At 41.2% G+C, this 26,107-nt stretch overlaps 1 protein-coding gene across 2 annotated transcripts in view; it reads right to left on the reverse strand.

The window, feature by feature from the left end:
* Window positions 1–26,107, reverse strand: part of CRY1 (cryptochrome circadian regulator 1) — a 98,066-nt gene that overhangs the window by 29,646 nt on the left and 42,313 nt on the right. For both annotated transcript variants that reach the window (XM_002711421.6, XM_089307587.1), the window contains exon 2: window positions 13,286–13,394. In XM_002711421.6, the coding sequence (XP_002711467.3) occupies window positions 13,286–13,394 (109 nt within the window). The remainder of the gene's footprint in view (window positions 1–13,285; window positions 13,395–26,107) is intronic.

Genomic DNA, 26,107 nt, shown 5'->3' on the forward strand with positions numbered 1-26,107 from the left:
GAATAGGGCAAGAACCTATATATAGGTTACCTATTAAAAAAGAGGATTTAGATGTTATGATTCAGGAAGACCCCTACTTGCATTGGGTACCACAGATTGAATGTATCCATGCGCCTTTAATGCTTAGAAGGGCGCTAAGCAGTCTTCAAGGTCATCCCGTGCCAGGACCTACTTACTATGTTGATGGAGGAAGCAAACAGGGGCAAGAAAAATATGGCTTTTGGAGATCAGATGGAGTTAAACTAGTTAAGGAGAGTGAGGGAAGTAATCAAGAATTAGAAAAAGGAGCCATGCTACTAGCCCTTCAAGAAGGACCCCCAATAATGAATACAGTTACGGATTCCCAATATGTATATACATTAATTGAGGCCAGACCCCTACCTGTAAATATTGAAGAACCCTTGCTTAGAACCATACTAGAAGCTATAGAAAGTAAAGAAGAAATTTATATCCAATGGGTGCCTGGACATAAGGGAATCCTAGGCAATGAAAATATTGACAAATTAGTTTCACAAATAAATACAACTCAAATAAACCTGGTAGTACAAGGTGGTCACATTAAGGAAAAAGAACCAGAACAGATTGGATACTCCATAAGTGCCCCAAAACATCTGGTACTTACGCCAAAGGTAATAGAGACCCATAACCTTCAAACAAATTACCATAATCCCAGGACAGTGGGGGTGGATAACAGAAACATCAGAGATGACTGAGGCCAAAGTAAGGGTAGGGAGGTTTCATCAGCCCAGGAGATCAAAATCCTTTAAAGATAAGATTGGTCAACCTATCCCAAAAAATAGTATATGTAAAAACAGGACAACTAATAGCTCAGTCAATTCTAATGCCTGTCCTCCATGACATAAGTAAGGCACCAAATCTTTTTTCTAGAACATATTGAGACAGCCACGGATGATCATGATAAATGGCATAGTGATGTGTCATACTTGAGACAACAATTCAGCTTACCAAAATTGTAGCAGAACAAATAATAAAGAACTGCCCCAAGAGTGTACATAAAGGAGGAACTACTCCTCATATTAGTAGATCAGGGCCAGGACTGTGGCAAATGGATGTGACCCACTATAAGGCCCGGCTAATTCTGGTAGCCATTGAGACATCCACTGGCCTTCGATGGGCTAAGCTAATTCCTAAGGAGACTGCTCAGGAAACAGTATGGGGAATATTAGAACTACAGAATCTATTTCAGATCCGAGCACTCCATACAGATAATGGCCCTAACTTCACAGCAGAGAAGGTCACGGGATTGTGCCGATATTTAAATATTGATCATACCACAGGCACACCCTATAATCCACAGTCACAAGGAATGGTTGAGAGAGCTAATCAATCCTTAAAACAAGAAATGGATAAATTTGCCAATGTGGTTCAAACCATTGAAGCACGGCTACAATTAGCTCTTATCACCCTTAATCAAAAGAAAAGGGGAGGAATAGGAGGCTATACTCCTACTGAAAGATATATCCATCAGAGATGGCAAGAACTAGAGCAAACGCTCCAACTCCAGAAATTTAAAGATAAAAAACTCTTTTGCTTTTATAGATTACCAAACAGTAAAGACTGGAAAGGGCCCACCACCATCTTTTGGAAAGGAGAAGGAGCAGTAGTGATTGACACACCTGAAAAGGGGATTATTAGCTTGCCCCAAAGACATGTTAGGATGGTTCCAGCCCCAGGACCTCAAGACTTGGGAATTTCCAATTAGGCACTAATGGAATATCAACTGCAATTATCCTGTCAAAAGAACTCATGTGTTTGTAAGAAATGTAGATATCACTGTCAGTTGTGCTTTTTTACAGAAAGAATTAGGGATTTCATATTCCAGAGCTAGGATTAAAGAGCTCCAGAAATGGCAACAGCAGCAGCAAACGGAGAAATGTACTTTAAAGGAAGAGAAGCAAAGACCTCTACGAACAGTACATACATAAACGAGTAAATGAGGAAGAAAATCCACTGCTTGTCAATCCTTTTGAGGGATTGCCCGAGGACCAACAAGATGAATTAGCAGCCAGACAACAAGTTCATCTACAACAGGTAAAAGAAGAATTAAAAAGATGGGACTAAGATAAAGGTAAGTTAATCAAAGGTAAGCGAACACTTAAATGATTTAAATTATTAGGCAACTTAATGAAATTGTGGGAAAGATTTGAACTACCTATGCTCAGAGCTTATGGATTGATCATGGTAATTATCATCTTAATTATATGGCCAAGTGTAAAAACAGAAGAACAAGTGTTAGGCTTAGTAGAAAACCCACCAGCTTATACATATCCTGATGTTAATAATGTGCCCTTTACCTGTGAATCAAATGTACCAAGGTCAGGATGTGAGCCCACAGGGACTCTATCCCTCATTAAGACAGAAGTAAAAAATTATACTATTCCTTGGTTAACCCGTGCTAAGGAATTGGTGGGACCTTGGAGAGATTTAATTGAATGATTTCTCTCTAGCAATTGTAAAAGGTCCAAAATAGAGTGCAGTAATTATACTTGTCACGCACACAATAATTATACAAATTGCACATGTTGTGGTGTTGTACCAAAATTGACAGGGCCCTTAAACCTAATAACAAAACAAAGTATATCCTTTTTGACTGATGCAGGATCTATGGAATGTAGAGACATTACAGAGATTAAAGAAAATGCCCCCTTAACTTGCACAATGAGAGGATGCTCACTGGAAGGAACTATTTATGAAGCGTGTGACAAGTGGAAACAAACAACGTTTGAAGTGGGATTAAGTAGACTGTGTGTCAGACCCCCATTTGCTTTAATTAAATGCTTAGAATATAAGACATATAGCCTGAGCAGAGATGACAAATCTTACTGGGGAAAGCCTAACTGTACCTCGTGGGTAACAACAACATGCACAGAAGAGATATCTTTCGTAGGGCCAGATCTAACCCTGCTAGGATTAGAGCATTCGTAGTTAGAACCATATGTTAATAACAGCAAGGAGAGGATGGATTACTCAGAATGGGAAACTGCATTTGCCCATGACATAGATCCCAGGCTTATTATAACAAAGATTCAGGGGCATATCAATTGCTTCCGCATAGCTGTAAAGGACTCTTTGGTGTGGATGACCTTTGAACAAAACAGGGGAGTCCAAATAGGGGAGGGACAAGAAAAGGATCTAGAGAGAATTAGTCATGTAGGGTGTTCCTTCTATTATGAAAATGAGAGTTACTACCTTAATGAATCAAACATACCCTATTTATCAACTCCAGGCTTTGGATATAGCATGTATGTGAACGAAACATATAAAATACAAGGGTCAACAATTTGAGATGAGTCTTCTTTTTTATTTGTAAAAATGGCTTAGAGCATAGATACATTATATGTAGACCTCCAAGTAGCAATCAGTCAACACATTGTTTTTGGCAGGCAGGATATGAAATGTTTCACAAACATTTTGTAAAAATTCCAGTAAGGGAAGACCCAGGAAATTGGACATGTAGAACAGAAGGGGAAGTATTGTATGCCAGATGCACACACTCATTAGATTCTAAAAAGGAGCTCGGTTGCTATATAAGGGACCTGGAACGGGAAGAGAGAATGGTAACATTCTTGGCTCCATATATGGTGGTAAAGGCAACTCCCTTCACATATGTACAAGTAAATATGTCTGATTTGACTATACCAATAAAACTGATGCCCCAAAAAAAGAGACTTTGGAGTAACAGCAGCTATTGTCGCTATAGCCGTGTCAGCAGTCGCAGTAGCTGGCGCTGTGACTGGAGCACTGGCTCTAAGCACTACCCAACTACAGGGAGATGCTTTGGAGTCCCTCCTGAAGGTAATTCAGGTGCAGCGGGCTCAGCTAGGTGACCAGTCAGCACTGCTTAAGACACACGCTATGGGGCTCCAGATGCTCGAAGCACACACGGTACAAATAGAACAGATAATTACTATACTAGCTTTGGAAAGAGAACTCAAGTGTGAAGGGATTGGAAGAGTTTGCATTACCACCATTCCGTGGAACAATCTATCCATTCCTAATGCAACGCAACTAGCTGATATGTTCAAATACAACCATTCTACCTGGCTAGAGTGGGTAAATGCAACCACTCATCTTGAGGCTAACATTACTAAGAGAGCTCTACAGATAATACAGCTTCAAAATATAGCGGCATTTAAGATAGGTCAAGTCAGAACAGTGGGACAGACAATAAATACTCTGACTGACACAGTTTCCTCTTGGCTCCCATCCTGGAAATGGTTTAAAATAGGAGCAATATTTTGTATGGTTCTTGTATGCTTGCCTATCTTACAGCACCTCTTCTCAATTGGACGGAATTTCACGAAGGGATACCTAGCCCTCCAAAAGGAACCCAGCCCACCAGAAATAGAAGAAGAAGAAAAAGAAGAAAAGGAAGATCCCGAATCTGGAATATGCTCAAGAATGTTCGTCCCCTTGGCCCAGCGGCTCAACGGGCTTTGCAGGGCTACGAGCGCATTTAAAGAAAAGAAAAGGGAGGACTGTTAGGGAACCATTCATGGAGAAAGTAATTGTATCGCCCTTTGAAAGAAAGTAACTGCGCAGTAGCTTGAAAGTAGAGTGGTAACCACCCTAGCTGGTAAGATTTGAAAACCGATGGCCTAACTAGATGGCCTAACCACAAACTGTCTTTGCCATGACAACGGGACCTGGGGGGTCGGAATGTGGGTGGGGCTAGCCTCTAGAAACTGTATATAAGGGGACCCTCAGATGCTGTAAACCAGAGGTTGCTCAGCCTCTCTCCCTGGTCCGTAGTGCCTAGTGCCTGCGGGGAGAAGCTCCTGGTCCGTAGTGCCTGGTGCCCGCAGGAGTAGGCTTGAGCGATCTCTCCTCCTAGTCGCCTAGAGCATCAATAAAGTGTGCTTAGCTTGACCTTCCTCAGTCTCCTCGACACTTCCTTCATGGTAACCCGGCCAGTTTCCGAAGGGGGAGATCCTGACACATATGATTTTTGTTCTTCAGTCTGTTAATGTGATAAATCATAATTATTGATAAGGACAAATTCCACTTAGTCTGGGTGAATGATCTTTCTGATGTGTTGTTGGATTCTATTAGCTGGTATTTTGATGAGGATTTTTGCATCTGTGTTCACCAGGGATATTGGTATATAGTTCTCTTTCTCTGTTGTATCTTTCTGGTTTAATAACTAAGGTGATGCTAGCCATAGAATGAGTGTGAGAGGATTCCCTCCCTTTCAATTGTTTTGAACAGCTTGAGAAGAGGGGGAATTCGTTCTACAAATGTCTGGGAGGATTTAGCAGTGAAGCCATCCGGTCCTGTGCTTTTCTTTGCTGGGAGCGTCTTTACTACTGATTCAGTCTTAGTCTTGGTTACTGGTCTGTTCAGGTTTTCTAAATTTTGGTAGATTGTATATGTCCAGGAATCTATCCATTTCTTCTAGGTTTTCCAATTCATTGGCATATAGCTCTTTGTAGTAATTCCTGATGATTCTTTTTATTTCTGTGGTATCTTTTTGTTACATTTCCTTTTGCATCTCTGACTTTATTGTTTTGGGTCTTCTCTCTTTTTTAGTTAGTTGGGCCAACAGTGTATCAATTTTGTTAATTTTTTTTCAAAAAACCAACTCAATTCACTGATCTTTTGTGCTGTTTTTCTTTCAAGTTTATTTCTTCCCTAATTTTAATTACTTCTTTGCTCATAATGATTTGAGATTTGCTTTATTGTTATTTTTCTAGGTCCCTGAGATGCACTAATAGCTTTCCAATTTCTTGATGCAGGCACCAATTGCTATAAACTTCCCCCTTAACACTGCCTTTTCTGTATCCCCTAAGTTTTTTTTTCTTTTTAAAAAAATTTTTTTTTTTTTTGACAGGCAGAGTTAGACAGTGAGAGAGAGAGACAGAGAAAAAGGTCTTCCTTTTTCTGTTGGTTCACCCCCCAAGTGGCTGTTATGGCTGGCGCATTGTGGCTGGTGCGCTGTGCTGATCCAAAGCCAGGGGCCAGGTGCTTCTTCCTGGTCTCCCATGCAGGTACAGGGCCCAAGGACCTGGGCCATCCTCCACTGCCTTCCCCGGGCCACAGCAGAGAGTTGGACTGGAAGAGGAGCAACTGGGACAGAATCTGGCACCCCAACTGGGACTAGAACCCGGGGTGCCGGCGACACAGGCAGAGGATTAGCCTAGTGAGCCGTGGCGCCAGTCCTCCCCTAAGTTTTGATATATTGTACTATCATCTTCATTGATTTCCAGAAACGTTTTGATTTCTCTTTTCTTCTTTGACCCACTATTCATTCAGGAGCATCCTGTTCAGTCTCCATGTGTTTGCAAATGTTCTAGATATTCTTGAGTTGTTAATTTCCAGCTTCATTCCATTGTGGTCAGAAAAGATATATGGTAGGATTTCAATTTAAAATCACTGGTTCACTTAAAACACAATGTTAAACTGTACTAATGTACAAATAAGCTGAAAAGTTGCATTTTATGTGTATTTTTTGCCATAGCATAGTTTTTGCCATAACTGTATTTCTCATGCTGGATTTCAAAAAAAAAATCAAAAACAAAAAAAAACTAAAGGGTGGTGTTTTATTGGATTGTGACAGGTTGAGTAATAAGGAACTAAGTCGTCGTCATTTCATTAAAGCTACGAGATGATGTAATGCATATATAAGAGTTTTCTGAAGGTTTTTTTGGGGCTTTTAAACAGCTTATTTTTGTTTTTGTTTAGTTTTTTTATTTTATTTTATTTTGGAAAGATGTGATTGTATTATGTGCAACTCAGTTGCTTACATTATAACTACAAAATATTTTTGGGTTCCTGGAAAAAAAAAAAAAAAGAAAAAAGACTAATAAATGTGTTTGGCTGCTAAGCAAAAAAAAAAAAAAAAAAAGGATTTCAATTTTTTTGGCTCACCAGGCTTCCAACATCTGGCAGCTTGGCTGGTGCTGGAGGGCTAAAGATGATGTCACTCACACTTCCCAGATCTTGGTGCTGGCTATTGGTTGACCCACTCTCTCTACATGGTTTCCCATCATTCATATTCTTGTCTAGACTTTCTTATATCATAGAGCATTTCAAGCAGGGAAAGTTAAAGTTCCAAGGTTGCTCGAGGCCTAGTATTTGGAACTCACATAATGTCTTCTTTTGAGACTCAGTTAAAATAAGTTTTAAGGCCAATTCAAATTTAAGTGAAATAAATTCTACACTCTGGTGGCAAGAGACACAAATATTGTAGATTAAATATACTTGACCCCAGATATCTCCATGGCTCACTCCTTTCATATCTGTGCCCCAATCCCACCTATCAGAGGCCTTCAGTGATTCCATATAAAGTAATTAACCTTCCCTCACCTTAGCATTTACCATCCCACAATCTATTTTTCTCTATAGCACCTATCTCCACCTAACAATGCCAATTTGCTTTATCTGTCTCCTTTCCAATGTAGTACAAGCTCTGAGAAGTAAGGAATTTTTTTTAAAGTCCTAGCTGCAAATACAGGTCTCATTCCTGTTTTTTTTTTTTTTTTTAAGACGTTATTTATTTATTTGAGAGGCAGAGTTACAGACATAGAGAGGGAGAGACAGAAAGGTCTTCCATTCGCTGGTTCACTCACCAAATAGCCACAAGGGCCAGAGCTCGGATGATCCCAAGCCAGGAGTCAAGAGCTTCTTCAGGGTCTTGATGCAGCTATAGGTGTTAGTAAAATGGCTCCATCTTACTTGTGGTGCCATCTATGCCCCAGATGCCCTCTTAGGCCATGGCCCCTGTCGCCGTGTTGCATGGTAGGCTTGGTCCTAAATCTCATGGTCCAACCACCGGTGTCAGCTCCACTCCCACCCTCATGAGATTCGCTACTCCTACTTCCCTAGCTGCCCTCTGACAAAGGGATATTAGGACTCGTTGCCAGGACACATGCTCTCTCTTTTCCTTCTTTGCCCCTTCTCTCTGGTCTGTTGGGTTTTCTCCCAATAAATCCTTCCCCTTACTCCAGTGTTTGGTGTGTTTTGTGGCAGCCTTACAGTAGGGACCCAAGCACTTAGGCCATCTTCTGCTGCTTTCCCAAGCCATAGCAGAGAGCTGGATCAGAAGAGCAGCAGCCGGGACACAAACTGGCTCCCATATGAAATGCTGGCACTGCAGGCAGGGGCTTAGCCTACTGTGCCACAGTGTTGGCCCAGGAACTTTTTTTTTATTGTTTTCAATGTATCTGTAGCACTTTGAACACTGCCTCATACATTATGGGTATTCAATGAGTATCTGCTGAATGAATTTTAACAAGTTTGTGCCATGAAGCAATTAAACAAGATCCAAAATAACTAAAAAATTCTAATATAAATTTTACTACTGAAGTGCTGGAGGCTAAATATGTATTTTTTTTTTATTCTGTGATTCTGAACAAAGTGTTTTATTATGCTTCGATGTGCCCATTTATAAAGAATATAGAAACATGTCTCTGTTTCTTGGATACAGTGAGAATATTTGTTTGTTTTGAAGATTTATTATTTGTTTGAAAGTCAGAGTTACAGAGAGAGAGGAGAGAGGAAGAGAGAGAGAGGACTTCCACCCACTGGTTCACTTCCCAAGTAGCTGTAATGGCCAGAGCTGAGGCAGGCCAAGGCCAGGATCCAGGAGCTTCTTCTGGTCTGCCATGTGAGTGGAAGGTGCCCAAGTACTTGAACATCTTCCGCTGTTTTTCTCAGGCCATTAGCAGGGAGATGGATCAAAAGCAGAGCAGAGCAGCCAGGACACCAACTGGTGCCCAAAAGGAATGTCAGTGGTACAGGCAGCAGCTTTATTTGCTACACCACAGCGCCAGCCCGTGAGACCGTCCTTTAAAAAATTTAGGTACATTAAAAAAAAAAAAAAGCTATCTTATTAATTTATATTAAGTCAGAATTTAACTGAGAAAAACACCTAGGTAGAAACTAAACAAGAAGGGGTTGGCAGGTAAAGCCCCTGACTGCAGTGCTGGCTTTCCATATGGGCGCCAGTTCCAGTCCCGGCTGCTTCTCTTCCAATCCACCTCTCTGCTGTGGCCTGGGAAAGCAGTAGAAGATGGCCCAAGTCCTTGGGCCCCTGTACCCGTGTGGGAGACCCGGAAGAAGCCCCTGGCTCCTGGCTTCGGATCAGCACAGCTCCAGCCATTGTGGACAATTGGGGAGTGAACCAGTGGATGGAAGACCTCTTTCTCTCTCTCTGCCTCTCCTTAACTCTCTGTGTAACTCTGACCCTCAAATAAATAAATAAATAAATCTTAAAAAAAAAAAAAAGAAACTACACCAGAAAATATAACAACAGTGTATCAGACATATTTTTCTCTGAATTATAGATGTATGTATAAAAATGCTCCAATCCATTCCTAAATCTCAATATAAACAGAATAAAATGAGTCAATGCCTACCAAGGGAAGATGCATACTAAGGAAACAACAGTATGAGTCATTATCAACCATCCTAATAAACTAAAGGCACTGTTACTAGGTCTAAACCAGTTTTCTCTCCAATGTAGGAAACAGAATTAATTACCTAATAAAAATTCTCACTATTTGCAGTTAATAGAATAAAAAACCAGAGACACAGCTTTACCTGCGTCAGTTAGTTACTGACGAAAGAGTTTTCTTCCTCATAGGAACAGGGGGTGAGAAGGTTAGGAGTGGGCGGGATGCCTGCTTTCAATTCTATAACTTTTTAGACTTAGTTTTTAAAATACATGCCTGTAGTCCCTCTAAACAAAAAGTAAAAATCAAAACATTAATTTGCTTTACAGTTCCAGACACAGTAAATAAATCTGAAAGTTTTCATAAATGGCATTTTATATAGACCTCTATATGTAGCCAGAGGAAAAAAATCAAAAAAGCATTTATGTATGCATTCATGCATCTGTATTTTATGATACATGTAGAAACCCATGCCTTTTTGCCAAACTGACAAGATAGGACATTATCTAAATGCAGAACATAATTTGATCCGATAATATGCTACTTTAGGCAGAAGTAGTCTCAAAACAAAGAACAGAAAAGACTTGTTGCCTTGAAAAAAATTTGTTCACAAACAAGTAAAAAGGGCAGGACCAACAGTTTAAGGTGTTGACTGTCATGTGTTTGATACCTGCATTTGATACTTGGTACCAGCTCCCTGCTAATGCAGAAACCCTGGGAGGCAGTGGTAAATGGTTCAAGTAGTTGGGTTTCTGTCACCCATGTGGAAAACCTGGATTGAGTTCTTGGCTCCAAGTTAAGCCCCGCCTAATCCTGGCTGTTGCAAGCCATCTGGGGAGTAAACCAGAGAATGAGAGCTTTTCCTCTGTTTCTGTCTCTCAAATAAATTCTAAAAATAAATTTAAAAACCCAAGTAAATAAAAATTCTGTTATGTTAAAGTGACTAAAATCTGGGGTCGGCGATGTGGCACAGTGTGTTAAAGCCCCAGACTGCAGCAATGGCATCCCATATGGGTGCCAGTTCAAGTCCAGCTGTTCCACTTCCAATCCAGCTCCCTTTCCACCTGGAAAAGCAGTGGAGGAAGGCCTATGTGCTTGGGCCCCTGCACCTATGTGGGAGACCCGTAAGAAGCTTCTGGCTCCTGGCTTCAGACTGGCTCAACTCCAGCTGTTGTGGCCATTTAGGGAGTAAACCAGCAGATGAAAGATATCTCACTTTGTCTCTTTCTCTACCTCTCTCCATAATTCTTTCAAATCAATAAAATAAATCCTTTAAAAAAAACTGACTAAATTCTTACTTATACCAAATAGATTTAGAGTTAGAGTTGAGGCAAATGCCCACATTTTTACACTCATGAGTTGTGGATAAACTGTTATCATTGTTTCAGATATACTTTCTTGTCACAATTCTTCCGAACACCTAGATTAAATTCTCCCATCCAAGTATCAGCCAGGCCTGACCCTGCTTAGCTTAAGATCAGAGGAGATCGGGCAAGTTCAGGGTGGCATGGGCTGTAGACAATCTAGTTTAAATTCTAACTTGAAGGGCTGGCATTGTGCCACAGCAGGTTAATCTGCTGTTTGCAATGCCAGCATCCTAGACTGCTGGTTGTAGTCCCAGCTGCTGTGCTTCTGATACAGCTCCCTGCTAATGCACTTGGGAAAGAAGTAGAAGATGGATGAAATACATGGACCTCTGTCACCCACGTGGGAGATCCAGATGAAGTTCTGGGCTCCTGGCTTTGGTCTGGCCTAGCTGCTATAGCCATTTGGGGAATGAACCAGCAGATGGAGGATCTCTCTCTTTCTGTCTCTCCTTCACTCTGTCATTGTGCCTTTCAAATAAACAAATCTTTGAATTAAAAAAAAAAAAAGAAACATTGCTGTTATAAGAATATGATGGTGGCCAGCAATGTGGCGGAATGGCCTAGGCTGCCACCTGTAATGCTGGCATCCCATATGGTCACCAGTACTAGCCTTAGCTACTCCACTTCTGATCTGGCTCCCTGCTAACGTGCCTGGAAAAGCAGTAGAGGATGGCCAAGTGCTTGGGCCTCTGTACTCATGGGGGAGACCTGGAAGAAGCTCCTGGCTTTGGCTTGGGCCAACCTCAGCTGTTGTGGCCATTTGGGGAGTGAACCAGCAGATGGAAGATTGATCGACAGATCTCTCTCCCTCTTTCTCTGATTTCCAGATAAATAATTATATATATTTTTAAATATGATGAATCAAACAGCTGCAAAAAGAAGCAGGGAGACATTAGGAATTCTAATGATAATAAACAGGAACGAGGCATATAAAAAGGACAGGAAACTTAGCTTCTGGTTTGAGCACTTTCGTGAGCTAGCTGTATGATCCTGAACAACTCCTTTAATCTCTCTAGGCCTACTTTTTTCAATTGGAAAATGGAGAGATTAAGATCAAGAATTTTATAAGATTCTACCAAGTTAAAAAATACAATTTTGCATTTTTGATACAACGATAATTGTTTTGACCCAGAAAGTCCTCTTCTTCTAAGAATTATCCCACAAATGTATAGGCACATGTGATCAAAGATATACACATGTGAATGAGGATATTCATTGGCACTGTTTGCATGCAAAAGGCTTGTAGAAAAAACAACTAAATGTTCAATAGAAAGCCTGTTAAAGAAATTATTGTAAATCTACACAATGGAACACTATGGAACCATTTAGAAGTAACATGAACAATATCCCAAATACATGATTCTGTGAATAAAGCACAGAACAGAACAGAATAGAATGGTATATACAATGTGCTGTCACCTAGGTTTTTAAAAAAGAGAACACAGGTACAAATGTAAATAAATGCACATATACAATCTTGTTTAAATAAAGCGTATTTATAATTGGACATTTAAGAAACTGGTAGTAGTTATTGCTTTTGGTAGAAGAACTAGCAGCTTAAGGCAGAAGAAAAATTAACTTTTCATTATAAATTATTTTTCCAGTCATGATTTCATCATATGTAACTTTTTCATTAAGAAAAAATACATATAATTTTTATTTTAAAATATTTTTCATGGGACTGGCACTGTGGTATAGCAGGTAAAGCCACTGCCTACAGTGCTGGCATCCCACATGGGCACCAGTTTGAGTCCTGGCTGTTCCACTTTCAATCCAGCTCCCTGTTAATGCACCTGGGAAAGCAGTAGAAGATGGGCCAAGAACCCCATATGGGAGACCTGGAAGAAGCTCCAGGCTCCTGGTTTCAGAATGGCCCATTTCCAGCTGTTGCAATCATTTGGGGAGTGAACCAGCAGATAGAAGACCTCTTTCTCTCTCTGCCTCTGCATATCTGTAACTGCCTTTATTTTATTTATTTGACAGGTAGAGTTATAGACAGTGAGAGAGACAGAGACAGAGAGAAAGGTCTTCCCTCCGTTGGTTCACTCCCCAAATGGCCGCCACGGCCAGAGCTATGCAGATCTGAAGCCAGAAGCCAGGTGCTTCTTCCTGGTCTCCCATGTGGGTGCAGGGGCCCAAACACTTGGGCCATCCTCCACTGCCCTCCCAGGCCACAGCAAAGAGCTGTACAGGAAGAGGAGCAGCCGGGACTAGAACTCGGCGCCCATATGGGATGTTGGCGCCGCAGGCAGAGGATTAATCAAGTGAGCCATGGTACCAGCAGCCCCTGTAACTGCCTTTCAAATAAAAAAATAAATCTTCAAGAAAAATATTTTTCACAACTTAATAAGCTAAAGTTATTTAAGTTATTAAGTTAAAGTTAATAGTCTAAAAATACTTAAGTTATATAAGCTTAAGTTAAATAACTGAAAAGCTTTGTTTGCTAAATATGTTATCTTTGCTGCTAAAGATGTTGTTATTTTATGTAAATACTTTTCAAATTACCTTGAAAAGTCTGGGAAACACATCCGCTGGTTGTCCACGAATCACAAACAGACGAGAGTTTAATTTTCGCAGATTAGCATCAAGATCCTCAAGACACTGAAGCAAAAATCTATGGAGAAGAAAATAATAAAATTTTTAAAAAATATTTATAAGATACAACATATTGCAAAGTTATGTTATTTTAAAAGTTAAAATGCCAACCTCATCACTAAAATGCCAACTCTAACATATAAACTACCATTTTCAGAAACCACACTTATATTTTTAATTTACAGTACAACTTTCCCAGTATTTTAGTGCCTTCCTGAATTAAATCTTAAATTTCTATTAAATAAGTGACTATTAGCAAAAATTGAATTTATAAACATAAAAATTACATAAAAAACTATAACAGCAATTAAAGTAATTGATTTCACTGTTTAAATTTGATTAAATAGAGCTGACGCCGCGGCTCAATAGGCTAATCCTCTGCCTTGCGGCGCTGGCACACCGGGTTCTAGTCCCAGTCGGGGTGCCGGATTCTGTCCCGGTTGCCCCTCTTCCAGGCCAGCTCTCTGCTGTGGCCCGGGAGCGCAGTGGAGGATGGCCCAAGTGCTTGGGCTCTGTACCCCATGGGAGACCAGGAGGAAGCACCTGGCTCCTGCCTTCGGATCAGCACTGCGCCGGCCGCTGCGGCCATTGGAGAGTGAACCAACGGCAAAGGAAGACCTTTCTCTCTGTCCACTCTGCCTGTAAAAAAAAAAAAAAAAAAAAATCTTGAAAAAATCTAGAACAACTACAGGGGAAAAAATTTAAACCTTTTTTAAAAAAAAGATTTATTTATTTATTTGAAAGGCAGAGTGAAACAGAGAGATTTTTCCATATGCTAGTTCACTCCCCAAATGGCCAGGCAGAAGCCAGGAGCCAGGAACTCCATCTGGGTCCCCTGTGTGGTTGGCCAGGCCTCAGGTACTTCAGCCATCATCTGCTGCTTCCCAGGCCCATCCGCTGGGGTTCTGGAAAGAACTGCAGCAGCTGGGACTCACACCAGCTCTCTGATATGGGATGCAGGAGTTGTAAGTGACTGCTCAGCCCACTGTGCCACAACACAACCCAAGGAAACATTCTATTTAATGACTGTGAGTACATAAATAATTTTCTCATCTGAGAAAGAAATTGCAGCCTCCATTTCCAAGTTTTTAATCTAATCAATGAAAAAACTATAAGATAGATGCTAAACAATGTGGTATTAACTCAGTGTACAAAATATTAACTTTTTAAAAAAGATTTATTTATTTATTTATTTATTATTTTTTTTTTTTTTTACAGGCAGAGTGGACAGTGAGAGAGAGAGAGAGAGAAAGGTCTTCCTTTGCCGTTGGTTCACCCTCCAATGGCCGCCGTGACCGGCGCACTGCAGCCGGCGCACTGCAGCCGGCGCACCGCGCTGATCCGATGGCAGGAGCCAGGAGCCAGGTGCTTTTCCTGGTCTCCCATGGGGTGCAGGGCCCAAGCACCTGGGCCATCCTCCACTGCACTCCCTGGCCACTGCAGAGAGCTGGCCTGGAAGAAGGGCAACCGGGACAGAATCCGGCGCCCCAACCGGGACTAGAACCCGGTGTGCCGGCGCCGCTAGGCGGAGGATTAGCCTAGTGAGCCGCGGCGCCGGCCATTTATTTATTTCAAAGGCAGAGTTAGAGACAGACAGATAAGGAGAGAGATTGGATCACTTCCCAAATGGCCGCAACAGCTGGAGCTGGGCCAATCTGAAGCCAGGAGCCAGGAGCCTTCTTCTAGGTCTCCCACGTGGTTGCATGGGCCCAAGTACTTAGGCCATCCTCAGCTGTCTTCCCAAGAAAATTAGCAGGGAGCTGGATCAGAATCAAAGGATCGAAAGCAAAGAATCTGGGAGTTGATCAACTAATAGCTCTGCTAGTAATTGCTTTACTTTTCTTCAATGAACTTGCATAAACAACAATAACAAAAACAACAAAATCTGGGACTTGAATCCATACCTTATAGGATGCCAGTGCCACAGGCAGTGGCTTCACCCACTATGCCACAATGCTTGCCCTTAAAATGCTCTTTTTCTTTTTTAAACAGTAACTCTTTTTTGTTTTTGACAGATAAGAGTTAGACAGTGAGAGATACAGACAGAGAGAAAGATCTTCCCTCCGTTGGTTCACCCCCTAAATGGCTGCTACGGCTGGAGCTACGCCAATCCGAAGCCAGGAGCCAGGTGCCTCCTCCTGGTCTCCCATGTGGGTGCAGGGCGCAAGCACTTGGGCCATCCTCCACTGCCTTCCCCAGGCCACAGCAGAGAGCTGGACTGGAAGAGGAGCACCAGGACTAGAACTCGGTGCCCATATGGGATGCCGGCGCTGTAGGTGGAGGATTAACCAAGCAAGCCACAGCGCTGGCCCAAAATGCTCATTTTTTAATAAAGGCTTCAAGAGGCTGGTGCAGTGGGTTAGGCCGCGGCCTGCAGTGCTGGCACTCTATATGGGTGGTGGTTGGAGTCCCGTCTGCTCTACTTCTTATCCAGCTCCCTGCTGGTGTGCCTTGGGCCCCTGTACCTATGGAGGAGACCAGGAAGAAGCTCTTGGCTGCTGGCTTTGGCCTGGCACAACCTTGGCCATCGCAGCCATTTGGGGGGTGAATCAGCAGATGAGGATATTTGTCTCTCCTTCTTCCTCTGTAACTCTACCTTGAAAAAGAAAAAAAAAAAAAGGCTTCAAGGACTGAGTGGGGCTACTAACATGGTTAATATATGACAAATATCTGGAAAAATTCTGGGGCAGTACCAGAAGACTGTTCACTGTATATCTTCTATGGTGAAGACATGGAGCAGTCCCCAAAAGCAAATCTGAAAGAGCTGTCACACCTGAAAGATTCAACCTGCTTTATGTTAATTTTCATCTAGACTCTGTTCCTCTCAGCTAGACATATCCTAGTTCCTCTCTACTTTGCTTCTTTTATGTTTTGTCATCTTAAGGTTAAATATTTGTCTGCCTTTTCTACAGGCCACATGCTCTTTGAGAATGGTGATAATGTCTGTCTATGTGGAGGAGTGATTTAAAGGCAGTAAAAAGCATATTTCAGAACTGCATTGTCCAATATGGTAATCTAAATCCACATGTAACCATTTAAATTTAATTCAGTCCCTCAGTCATACTTGACACATTTCAAGTCTTCGACAGCCACATGTGTGGCTAGTAGCTACCATACCGGATAGCACAAATACATAACCACCACATAGCTGCAGAAATTTCTACTGGACAGCATTATTCTAGAAAATTTCTCAGATTATTTTGTCCTCTTTTCCCATTCAAATCCCATCATTTCACAAAAAAGTTCTGTTGATTTTTTCACAACTGCAGTTATGAGTGACGTAAGCAATACTATTTAAGTTTGATATGCTTCCCCCTTTAGGGGTCACCATCTCTACAGCTTAGAGTGTTAACATTTCTGTACTCATGAGGATGTTAGATATCCTGCCATTTTACCTTAGGATGTTTCACATAAAACAAACCTTCCTATTCTCACCTTTATATTTCATCACATTCTTTTTGTCTTGATTTGGAGTCACCTTCTTAACACACAATCCCCTACCCCAACCCATCACTAGCAATGTACAAATACTTTGGAGAAGAAAACAGTTGTTAGATATATAACAACATAAAAGCATCTGGGTTTTGGGAAGCATCGAATTTTATGTATCTGCCTGTCAAGAAGAGTCCTCCACTCCCTGTATTTTTTTTTTTTTTTTTTGACAGGCAGAGTGGACAGTGAGAGAGAGAGACAGAGAGAGAAAGGTCTTCCTTTGCCGTTGGTTCACCCTCCAATGGCCGCCGCTGCAGCCGGCGCACCGCGCTGATCCGATGGCAGGAGCCAGGATCCAGGTGCTTTTCCTGGTCTCCCATGGGGTGCAGGGCCCAAGCACCTGGGCCATCCTCCACTGCACTCCCTGGCCACAGCAGAGAGCTGGCCTGGAAGAGGGGCAACCGGGACAGAATCCGGCGCCCCAACCGGGACTAGAACCCGGTGTGCCGGCGCCGCAAGGTGGAGGATTAGCCTATTGAGCCACGGCGCCGGCCCACTCCCTGTATTTTTTATGAACAGTTTCTATATAGAACAAAGATAAGAGTTTTTAGGGATTAGCATTGTGGCACAGAGGGTTAAGCTACTGCTTAGAATGCAGGTGTCCCATACTGGAGTGCCAATTTGAGTCCCTGCTGCTCCACTTATAATCTAGCTTCCTGTTAATTTGTCTGGGAAGGCAGTGGAAGATGGCCGAAGTACCTGAGTCCCTACCACCTATGTAGGAGACCTGGTTGAGTTCCTGACTCCTAACCTGGCCTAAACTTGGCTCTTGTAGGCATCAAGAGTAAATCAGAGAAGGGAGGATCTCTCTGCCTCTACCCCTCTGTTACTCTTTTGAATAAATATTTTTAAAAATATTTTTAAAGTTATTATAATCAAAAATAAGAAGTTAAATGAACTCTACCAATTTTAAGTGTTCTTAAATTGAAATAGGACAAAACTAAAATGGCCTGAAGGGATAACTCAAGGCAAAGAATCTCCAAAATCTCTGTTGTACCATTAATTTCAGCATCTTCTCAACCAAAGCTAGTAATAACTAGCAAGATTTCTTAATATTCAACCTTTCTGTGGAAATGTTTTCATATGGTATAAGAGATTGGAAAAGAAAAAAAAATGAATTCATAAATTGGGGCTGGCGCTGTGATGTAGCGGGTTAATGCCCTGGGCCTGAAATTCCGGCATCCCATATGGGCTGCTCCTCTTCTGATCCAGCTCTCTGCTGTGGCCTGGGAAAGCAGTAGAAGATGGCCTTAGTCCTTGGGCCCCTGCACCCGCGTGGGATACCCAGAAGAGGCTCCTTGCTTCAGATAGCTGCAGCTCTGGCTGTTGCGGCCAATTGGAGAATCAACCATCGGATGGAAGACCTCTCTCTCTCCCTCTGTGTGTGTGTAACTCTGACTTTCAAATAAATAAGTAAATCTTTAAAAAAAAGAATTAATAAAATAAACAATTAAGTCTCAATAATTTACCCTTTATTTTTCTTTAGTTCACAGGCTGAATAAGCATTTTAAATGCTTTTCAATAAACACTCAATGACACAAAAGCAAGTTTTAGAATGATATGGACTAAGTAATATGTTACAATGGAAAAAGTTTTGCACTCTAAGACTTAATTTTTGTTTTGGCACTTCAGGAAACAAAGCAATAGAAACTGTTTTAAGTACGGTGTTTTTCTTCCATACTGTGATATTTTCTTCCACAGATACTAAAATTTACACCTGTGATTACACATAAAAGTTACAAAGATACAGTACAAATATAAGCACTTGAAATAATATGGGTACTTTTAACTCAAACATTTTAAGTAGAAAAGATCTGTGAAGAAACAAAAAAAGTGAAGGATGGTGTAAACACACTCTGATGCTGTCCTCTGTTACAAGCTTTTGTAGTATGACCTTTAAAATTATATACATATTTGGTGGGTAAAACAAGATTTACATTGCACATATCTATTTATGTTTAGATGTGCTTAAGGAAAATACCTGGAAAGATACTTTCTAAGCTATTAATAATATCTATCTTTGGGGAGTAGAAATTTATAATAGTGTAGGAAGGAGAGAAACATACACTTTTTTTTATTTATTTGACACATAGAGTTAGACAGTAAGAGAGACAGAGAAAGGTCTTCCTTCTGTTGGTTCACTCCCCAAGTGGCTGCTGCAGCTGGTGCTGCGCTGATCCGAAGTCAGGAGCCAGGTGCTTCTTCCTGGTCTCCCATGCGGGTGCAAGGGCCCAAGCACTTGGGCCATCCTCTACTGCCTTCCCGGGCCACAGCAGAGAGCTAGACTGGAAGAGGAGCAGCCAGGACTAGAACCTGGCACCCATATGGGATGTCAGCGCTGCAGGCGGAGGATTAACCAAGTGAGCCATGGCGCCGGCCCCCGAGATACACACTTTCATTTTTAATTCGTAAAAGTTTAAAATTGATAATCAGCATGTATTCATTAAAAGCAGAAAAAATAATATATTCTCTATTTACTGTAAGCCTGGCTTCATATATGGCAAACATATTTCCAAAGCAATAGGCATACTTTTATGGCATCAGTTTTCATAACTTCAAAATATTCCATTGTATAGATGTTCCTAACTCAATAAGCCTAGTGACAGATTGCTAAACTTCAACCAATACCAAAAGCTGTATCTAATTTCCTCATCTGTAAAATTGGTATTGTAATAGGACCTACTGAATATTACGGTGAGAATTAAATAAATTAGTATCTATGAAGCTCTTAGAACTCAACCTGACCACAGTGAGCACTATTACATAAGTGTTTCTCTAACATTCTTTACTCCCCTTCTTCCCACCCACTTCTATTCTTGTTATAGTAATTCTAGTTCTTATCTCTTGCTTGTTTTATTTACTGCAGTATCTTAAAGTAGATCTGCCCACCACTAATCTCTCAGCATTCTAATCCATTTTATACACAATATTAAATCTTCATGACTCATGTTTTCCTGTACAAAGGTCTTCAAAGACCCACTCCCTATACAATAAAGAGTAATTACTCTGCTTGGCCACTGACCTAGGGTTCCAGGTTCATTTCCTCCCCCACTCCCCTTGCCCTCCTACCAAACCAAACTATCTTCTCCACACAATCTCCTGGTTGCTCCTGCTTCCCTTGGCCTGCAATCTTGTTTCTAATTTCCATTTCTTCAGGGGGAATTTCCCTTTTCTCATCTTTTTCAAGTTCATATTCTACTAACCTTCAGTCTTCCAGCTGAAAGTAATTTCTTTGGGGGCCTGAGTCGTAGTATAGTGAGTTAAGCCATCGGTCGCAATTCCAGACAAACCATATTGGAGCACCAGTTTAAATCCGGGCTGCTCTGCTTTCAACCCAGCTCCCTGGTAATATACCTAAGAAGGCAGTGGACTATGGTCCAAATACTTGGGCCCCTGTCACTCATGTGGGAGACCAGGATGGAATTCCAGGCTCCTGTCTTCAGCTAGAGCTAGGCCCAGGCCCAGGCCCAGGAATTGCAGCCATCTGGGGAGTGAACCAACAGATGGAAGATTTCTTCCTTTCTTTCTCTCTCTGTCCTTCTCTGCCTTTGAAATAATCTTTTCTTAAAAGAAATTTCTCTGTCCTCTGCACTGTCAAAGAACTTAATGTATACCTCATCTTAGAGAAATGTTCATATCATACCACATAAGACAGCTACCATGTATATGTAATATATAGTTAGTCCATGGTATTCACAAGTTCCAAGTTCATGGATTCAACTAGCCACAGCTGAAAAATTATTTGGGAAAAAAAAACTGCAACTAAGGAAGGGAGTTCGGCCTAGCAGTTAAGAAGCTGCTTGGGAACATCTGTATTCCATACGCAAACACCTAGGTTCAAGTCCTGGCTCTGCTCCTGATATCAGCTCTCAGCTAATGTACACACTGGAAGGCAGCATGCTATATGGTACAAGTAATTGAGTCTCACCTATGTGGGAGATCTGGATTGAATTCCTGGCCCCCAACTTCAGCCTAGATCAGCCCCTGACTGTGGTAGGCTTTGGGGGATTTCTCCTTTCCCTCTCTCTAAAATAAATATTTAAAAAAATGTTTAAAAAGGTGTCTGTAACTAGCATCACATTACATAGCATCATACTGTAATAGACGTTTAAAGTAATTTAGAGATAATTTAATGTTACATGCAATTATAGGTCCTTGAGCACTTGCACATTTTGGTATCTACAGGGATAGAAGGACACCAAGAGATGACTCTGCGTGTGTGTCTGTATGAGTGTGTGTATGTGTGTTTGTGTGTGTATGTGTGTGTGAAGCCCTTCCAATGGATTTCAAATTATGTGTCTCATTCCTAATTACAGTTTCCTTAACCTTTGTTTTGTTTTCTGTATTTGGCAAACAAATTTCATCATATGCCCTCTACAATTTGTTGAAATGATTAGAAATAGGATAAAATAACCTAGTAGGATTGTCTTGTGGAAAGAATTAGAAACAGTATAAATTCACATAGTAGAATCCCTAGCATTTGGAAGATATTCATTAAACATATTATTACTTTCCCTTGATAATAACTTTTATTTTTGAACAAACTCCACACGCATGTATTTCCATAAATACCTAGGCATGACAGTAGAAAACATGAATTCATTGGGTACATGCACATACACACAAAAGCACTTTGAACTGCTAACTTCATCTGAAAGTGACTTTAAATCAAGTTTGAAAGATAAGTTTCCCAATGACAAGGTCAATGTGGATGAATATATTCATCAACAAAGCATAGTACAATTAAGACTCTGAATCGGGGCCAGTGCTGTGGCACCAGCAACTCGAATGGGCACTGGTTCGCCTCCTGGCTGCTCCATTTCCAATCCACCTCCTCTACTATGGCCTGGGAAAGCAGTGGAAAATGACACAAGTGCTTGGGCCCCTGCACCTACATGGGAGACCCAGAGGAAGCTCTGGGCTCCTGGCTTTGGATTGGTCCAGCTATGGCCATTGCAGCCATTTGGGGAGTGAACCAGTGGATGGAAGACCTTTCTCTCTGCCTGTCCCCTCTCTGTCTGTAACTCTACCTCACAAAAGAGACTCTGAGACAACTAATATCTGAGCATATAATTCTTCCATAATACAACCATTTAAAAAATCTCCAACAGCATAGATTTGAAGTTCCAACTTGGGGCCGGCACTGTGGCGCAGTGCGTTAAAGCCTTGGCCTGAAATTCCAGCATCCCATATGGGCGCTGGTTCAAGTCCCGGCTGCTCCTCTTCCCATCCAGCTCTCTGCTATGGCCTGGGAAAGCAGTAGAAGATAGCCCAAGTCCCAGGGACCCTGCACCCATGTGGGAGACCTGGAAGAAGCTCCTGGCTTCTGGCTTCGGATCGGCTCAGCTCCAGCAGTTGTGGCCATCTGGGGAGTGAACCAGTGGATGGAAGACATCTCTCTCTCTCTCTCTCTGCCTCTACCTCTCTCTGTAACTTGGTCTTTTAAATAAATGAAACAGTAAAAATAAGTAAATAAATAAAGTACCTATTTTATGAGAGTCCTCTAATAAATTAAAATGATCCAACTTTGAAAATAATTAAGAAATTAGGGGACAATGTTTTGGTAGTTCTTCACTTTAAATTTTTAAAGGATTTTTTTCTCTCCAGAGATCACTACCTATTGCTATTATATAAAAAATTATATTCATTTAACTTCCTTATACCAGTTCCAAAGATGATTTCAACATGAATCAACAGTAATAGTTTCTTAAAGTAGGTCATTGCTATAGCAACCAATGGGCGGTTTAGTATACTCCCGTCAGAATGACCTACTTTCCAGCCTGTGCTGGAACAGCTTTATATAACTAGAATTTCTAGTTCTGTCTATATGAAATAGTCTAAAAAAGGCAATGGGAAGTTACAAATAATCCTTTTGCTGCTGAAAACAAGGCATTATGAATTAATATGTATCATACAAGAATAAAGAAGCCATCTGGCTCTGTATTTCAGTTTCTAAAATATATCCTATCATTTGCTCAGCAATGAAAACAAACTACTCTTAGAATATCTTAACCAAAACATTCATTGCAGACCCTAGAGAATGGATTTAAAGAACAAACTAAAATCATGAAAACCACATGCAGTCTATCTCCTATCCTCCAAATGAAATGAGTAAAATTTAGAAAAAATTTGAATCCTACCTATCAGAGAAAAAATGGAGATTTTTCAATCATTAATCAAAGTCTATGATGTTTTATAGAGATTTCAAAATTCTAAATTTAAAATTCTGTGTCTCTATAAGCTGAGTCAAGTTTAAATATGCTTGCTTTTTTCTGGTTTGTTACAATTTTTAGTGTTTTCATCTAACTTATTATTCAAATTATTGAGATATTTGTGATATACATTTTTATGGAGAATAGTTTAATGTTCAATAAAGATGAAACACATATTTTAAAAGCAAATTTTGTGGCTGGTGCCACGGCTCACTAGGCTAATCCTCTGCCTTGCGGCGCCGGCACACCGGGTTCTAGTCCTGGTCGGGGCGCCGGATTCTTTCCCGGTTGCCCCTCTTCCAGGGCCAGCTCTCTGCTGTGGCCTGGGAGTGCAGTGGAGGATGGCCCAAGTGCTTGGGCCCTGCACCCCATGGGAGAACAGGAGAAGCACCTGGCTCCTGGCTCCTGCCTTCGGATAGGCGCGGTGCGCCGGCTACAGCACGCCGGCTGTGGCGGCCATTGGAGGGTGAACCAACGGCAAAAGGAAGACCTTTCTCTGTCTCTCTCTCACTGTCCACTCTGCCTGTTAAAAAAAAAAAAAAAAAAGCAAATTTTTGCATCTGCCAGACTCTAAAAGCCATAAATCTATCTCATGACACAATGTTGTTTTATAACATTTATTTTGCAATGTCCTCTTTAAAACCCTGAAATAAAATTCATAAATAACATATCCACATATATCACTTTAAAGCATTACTTTTTTTCTATTACATATAGAGGAAATTAAAGGTCATTTATATTTTTAAAAAAGTAACATCTACTTCTATTACTAAGCATCTGGACATTACATTAGAAAACAATGAACCAGTCTAATACTTATACTTACATATAAAATCATTTCAAATTTAATAGCTACAAAAACAAACTAATACAGTGATGTTACTGGCAACTCAAACTTGATTTCCTTAAATGGTGAACAAGACTTTAATAAAGTTCTGAACAAAACAAGCTATCATCTTGATTTACAGAGTGCTAAATACACTCCTAGAAAGCTCAGTTTATATTTAAATTGTGTAGAAAATACACAATGTTTATATATAGAGATGGATTTAGACTTTAGATTCAGAAAATTTTGTTAAGATTTTCACTTACATCAAGCATTGTGAAGAAAGTTAAACAGGACTCAGGACAACTGTTTATTTTGAGAGAATACGCTGAAGGAAGTCTTCTATCCTTGGCCTTTCCTTACTAATTTTACTTATACCCTCCAATCATATAACAACCAAAGATGTCTTCACAAAATTCCTAAAATGCCTTCTAAGGAGGGATACTTACTACTTACATAATTTTATTCAATTTATGAGATACAGATAGATAAGGGCTCCAATACTTATAGAGCTTAGCATCTACAAAAAGAAATTGAGTATGTATGCACATAAATACAATAGTACCTACTATAGTAGAATATAATATATGAGATACAAATGGATAATCCTTTCAAAGAAATAAACAAGGTCTGTAAAAAGGTTAATATAAAGTTTTTTCGGGGGGACAGCGCTGTGGCATAGTAGGTTAAGCCTCTGCCTGTGGCACTGGCATCCCATAATGGTGCCAGTTCATGTCCCAGCTACTCCTCTTCCAATCCAGCTCTCTGCTCATGGCCTGGGAAAGCAGTGGAAGATGGTCCAGGTAGTTGGGCCCCTGTACCTACATGGAAGACCTGGAAAAAGCTCCTGGCTCCTGGCTTTGGACAGGCCCAGTTCCAGCCAACACGGCCATCTGGGGAGTGAACCAGCAGATGGAAGATCTTTCTCTCTCTCTCTGTAAATCTGCCTCTCAAATAAATAAATAAAATCTTTTTTTTTTTTTTAAAGTTTATTCAGGGTAAAGTATTAGTGACCTAGAAACAGAAGATAGAAGCCCACTGATTTTCAGCATTCCAAAGTGGTCAAACACTGTATGTATTACATAGCAAGTAATCTATGTATTACATAGTAAGATTTACATAGTAAATAACACTGGTTTGGCTGAAAAGGAAGGCTTAAAGCAAAGGGAGAGGGTCTGAATGTCAGAGATTAGACTGTGATCAGCTTAAAAACACCTCAGAGACAGGAAGGATATGAAAAGAGGATACTGCATAAATAAATGATTGTTCAAGGTTGCTCCAGATGGATAAGACAAAAAAAGACCTTTTGTGCACATCACCCGAATCAAAATGACCCAGTAGATAAGATTAATATTTCCACCCAGTCATTCCTCAGGTAAGTGTCAGTATTTGTTTCTCTTGAATGCCTGAAGGCTTTTTAGCAAGTTTTTTATTTTTATTTTTATTTTTGACAGGCAGAGTGGACAGTGAGAGAGAGAGAGAAAGGTCTTCCTTTGCCGTTGGTTCACCCTCCAATGGCCGCCGCGGCTGGCGCACCGCGCTGATCCAAAGGCAGGAGCCAGGTGCTTCTCCTGGTCTTCCATGGGGTGCAGGGCACAAGCACTTGGGCCATCCTCCACTGCACTCCCTGGCCACAGCAGAGAGCTGGCCTGGAAGAGGGGCAACCAGGACAGAATCCGGTGCCCCAACCGGGACTAGAACCTGGTGTGCCGGCGCCGCAAGGCGGAGGATTAGCCTAGCGAGCCGCGGCGCCGGCCAGCAAGTTTGTTTTTACCATTAATACTCTTTGAAAAGTCAAGAGGGAAAAAGTAATTTCTGGATTAACCCCCCTTTTTAAAGATTTATTTATTTGAAAGTCAGATTTACAGAGAGAGGTAGAGACAGAGACAGTGGTCTTCCATCAGCTGGTTCACTCCCCAGATGGCCACAACGGCTGGAGCTGAGCAGATCCGAAGCCAGAAGCCAGGAGCTTTTTCCGGGTCTCTCACGTGGGTGCAGGGGTCCAAGGACCTGGGCCATCTTCCACTGCTTTCGCAGGCCATAGCAGAGAGCTGGATGGGAAGAGGAGCAGCTGGGACTAGAACCAGCGCCCAAATGGGATGCCAGCACTTCAGGTCAGGGCTTTAACCCACTGTGCCACAGCGCCAGCTCCCCACTCCCCTTGTTAAAGATTTATTTATTTATTTGAAAGTCAGAGTTACA

Source organism: Oryctolagus cuniculus, chromosome 11, assembly GCF_051225735.1.
Source record: "Oryctolagus cuniculus isolate XC-2025 breed Fujian yellow rabbit chromosome 11, ASM5122573v1, whole genome shotgun sequence".
Taxonomy (NCBI): Eukaryota; Metazoa; Chordata; class Mammalia; order Lagomorpha; family Leporidae; genus Oryctolagus; species Oryctolagus cuniculus.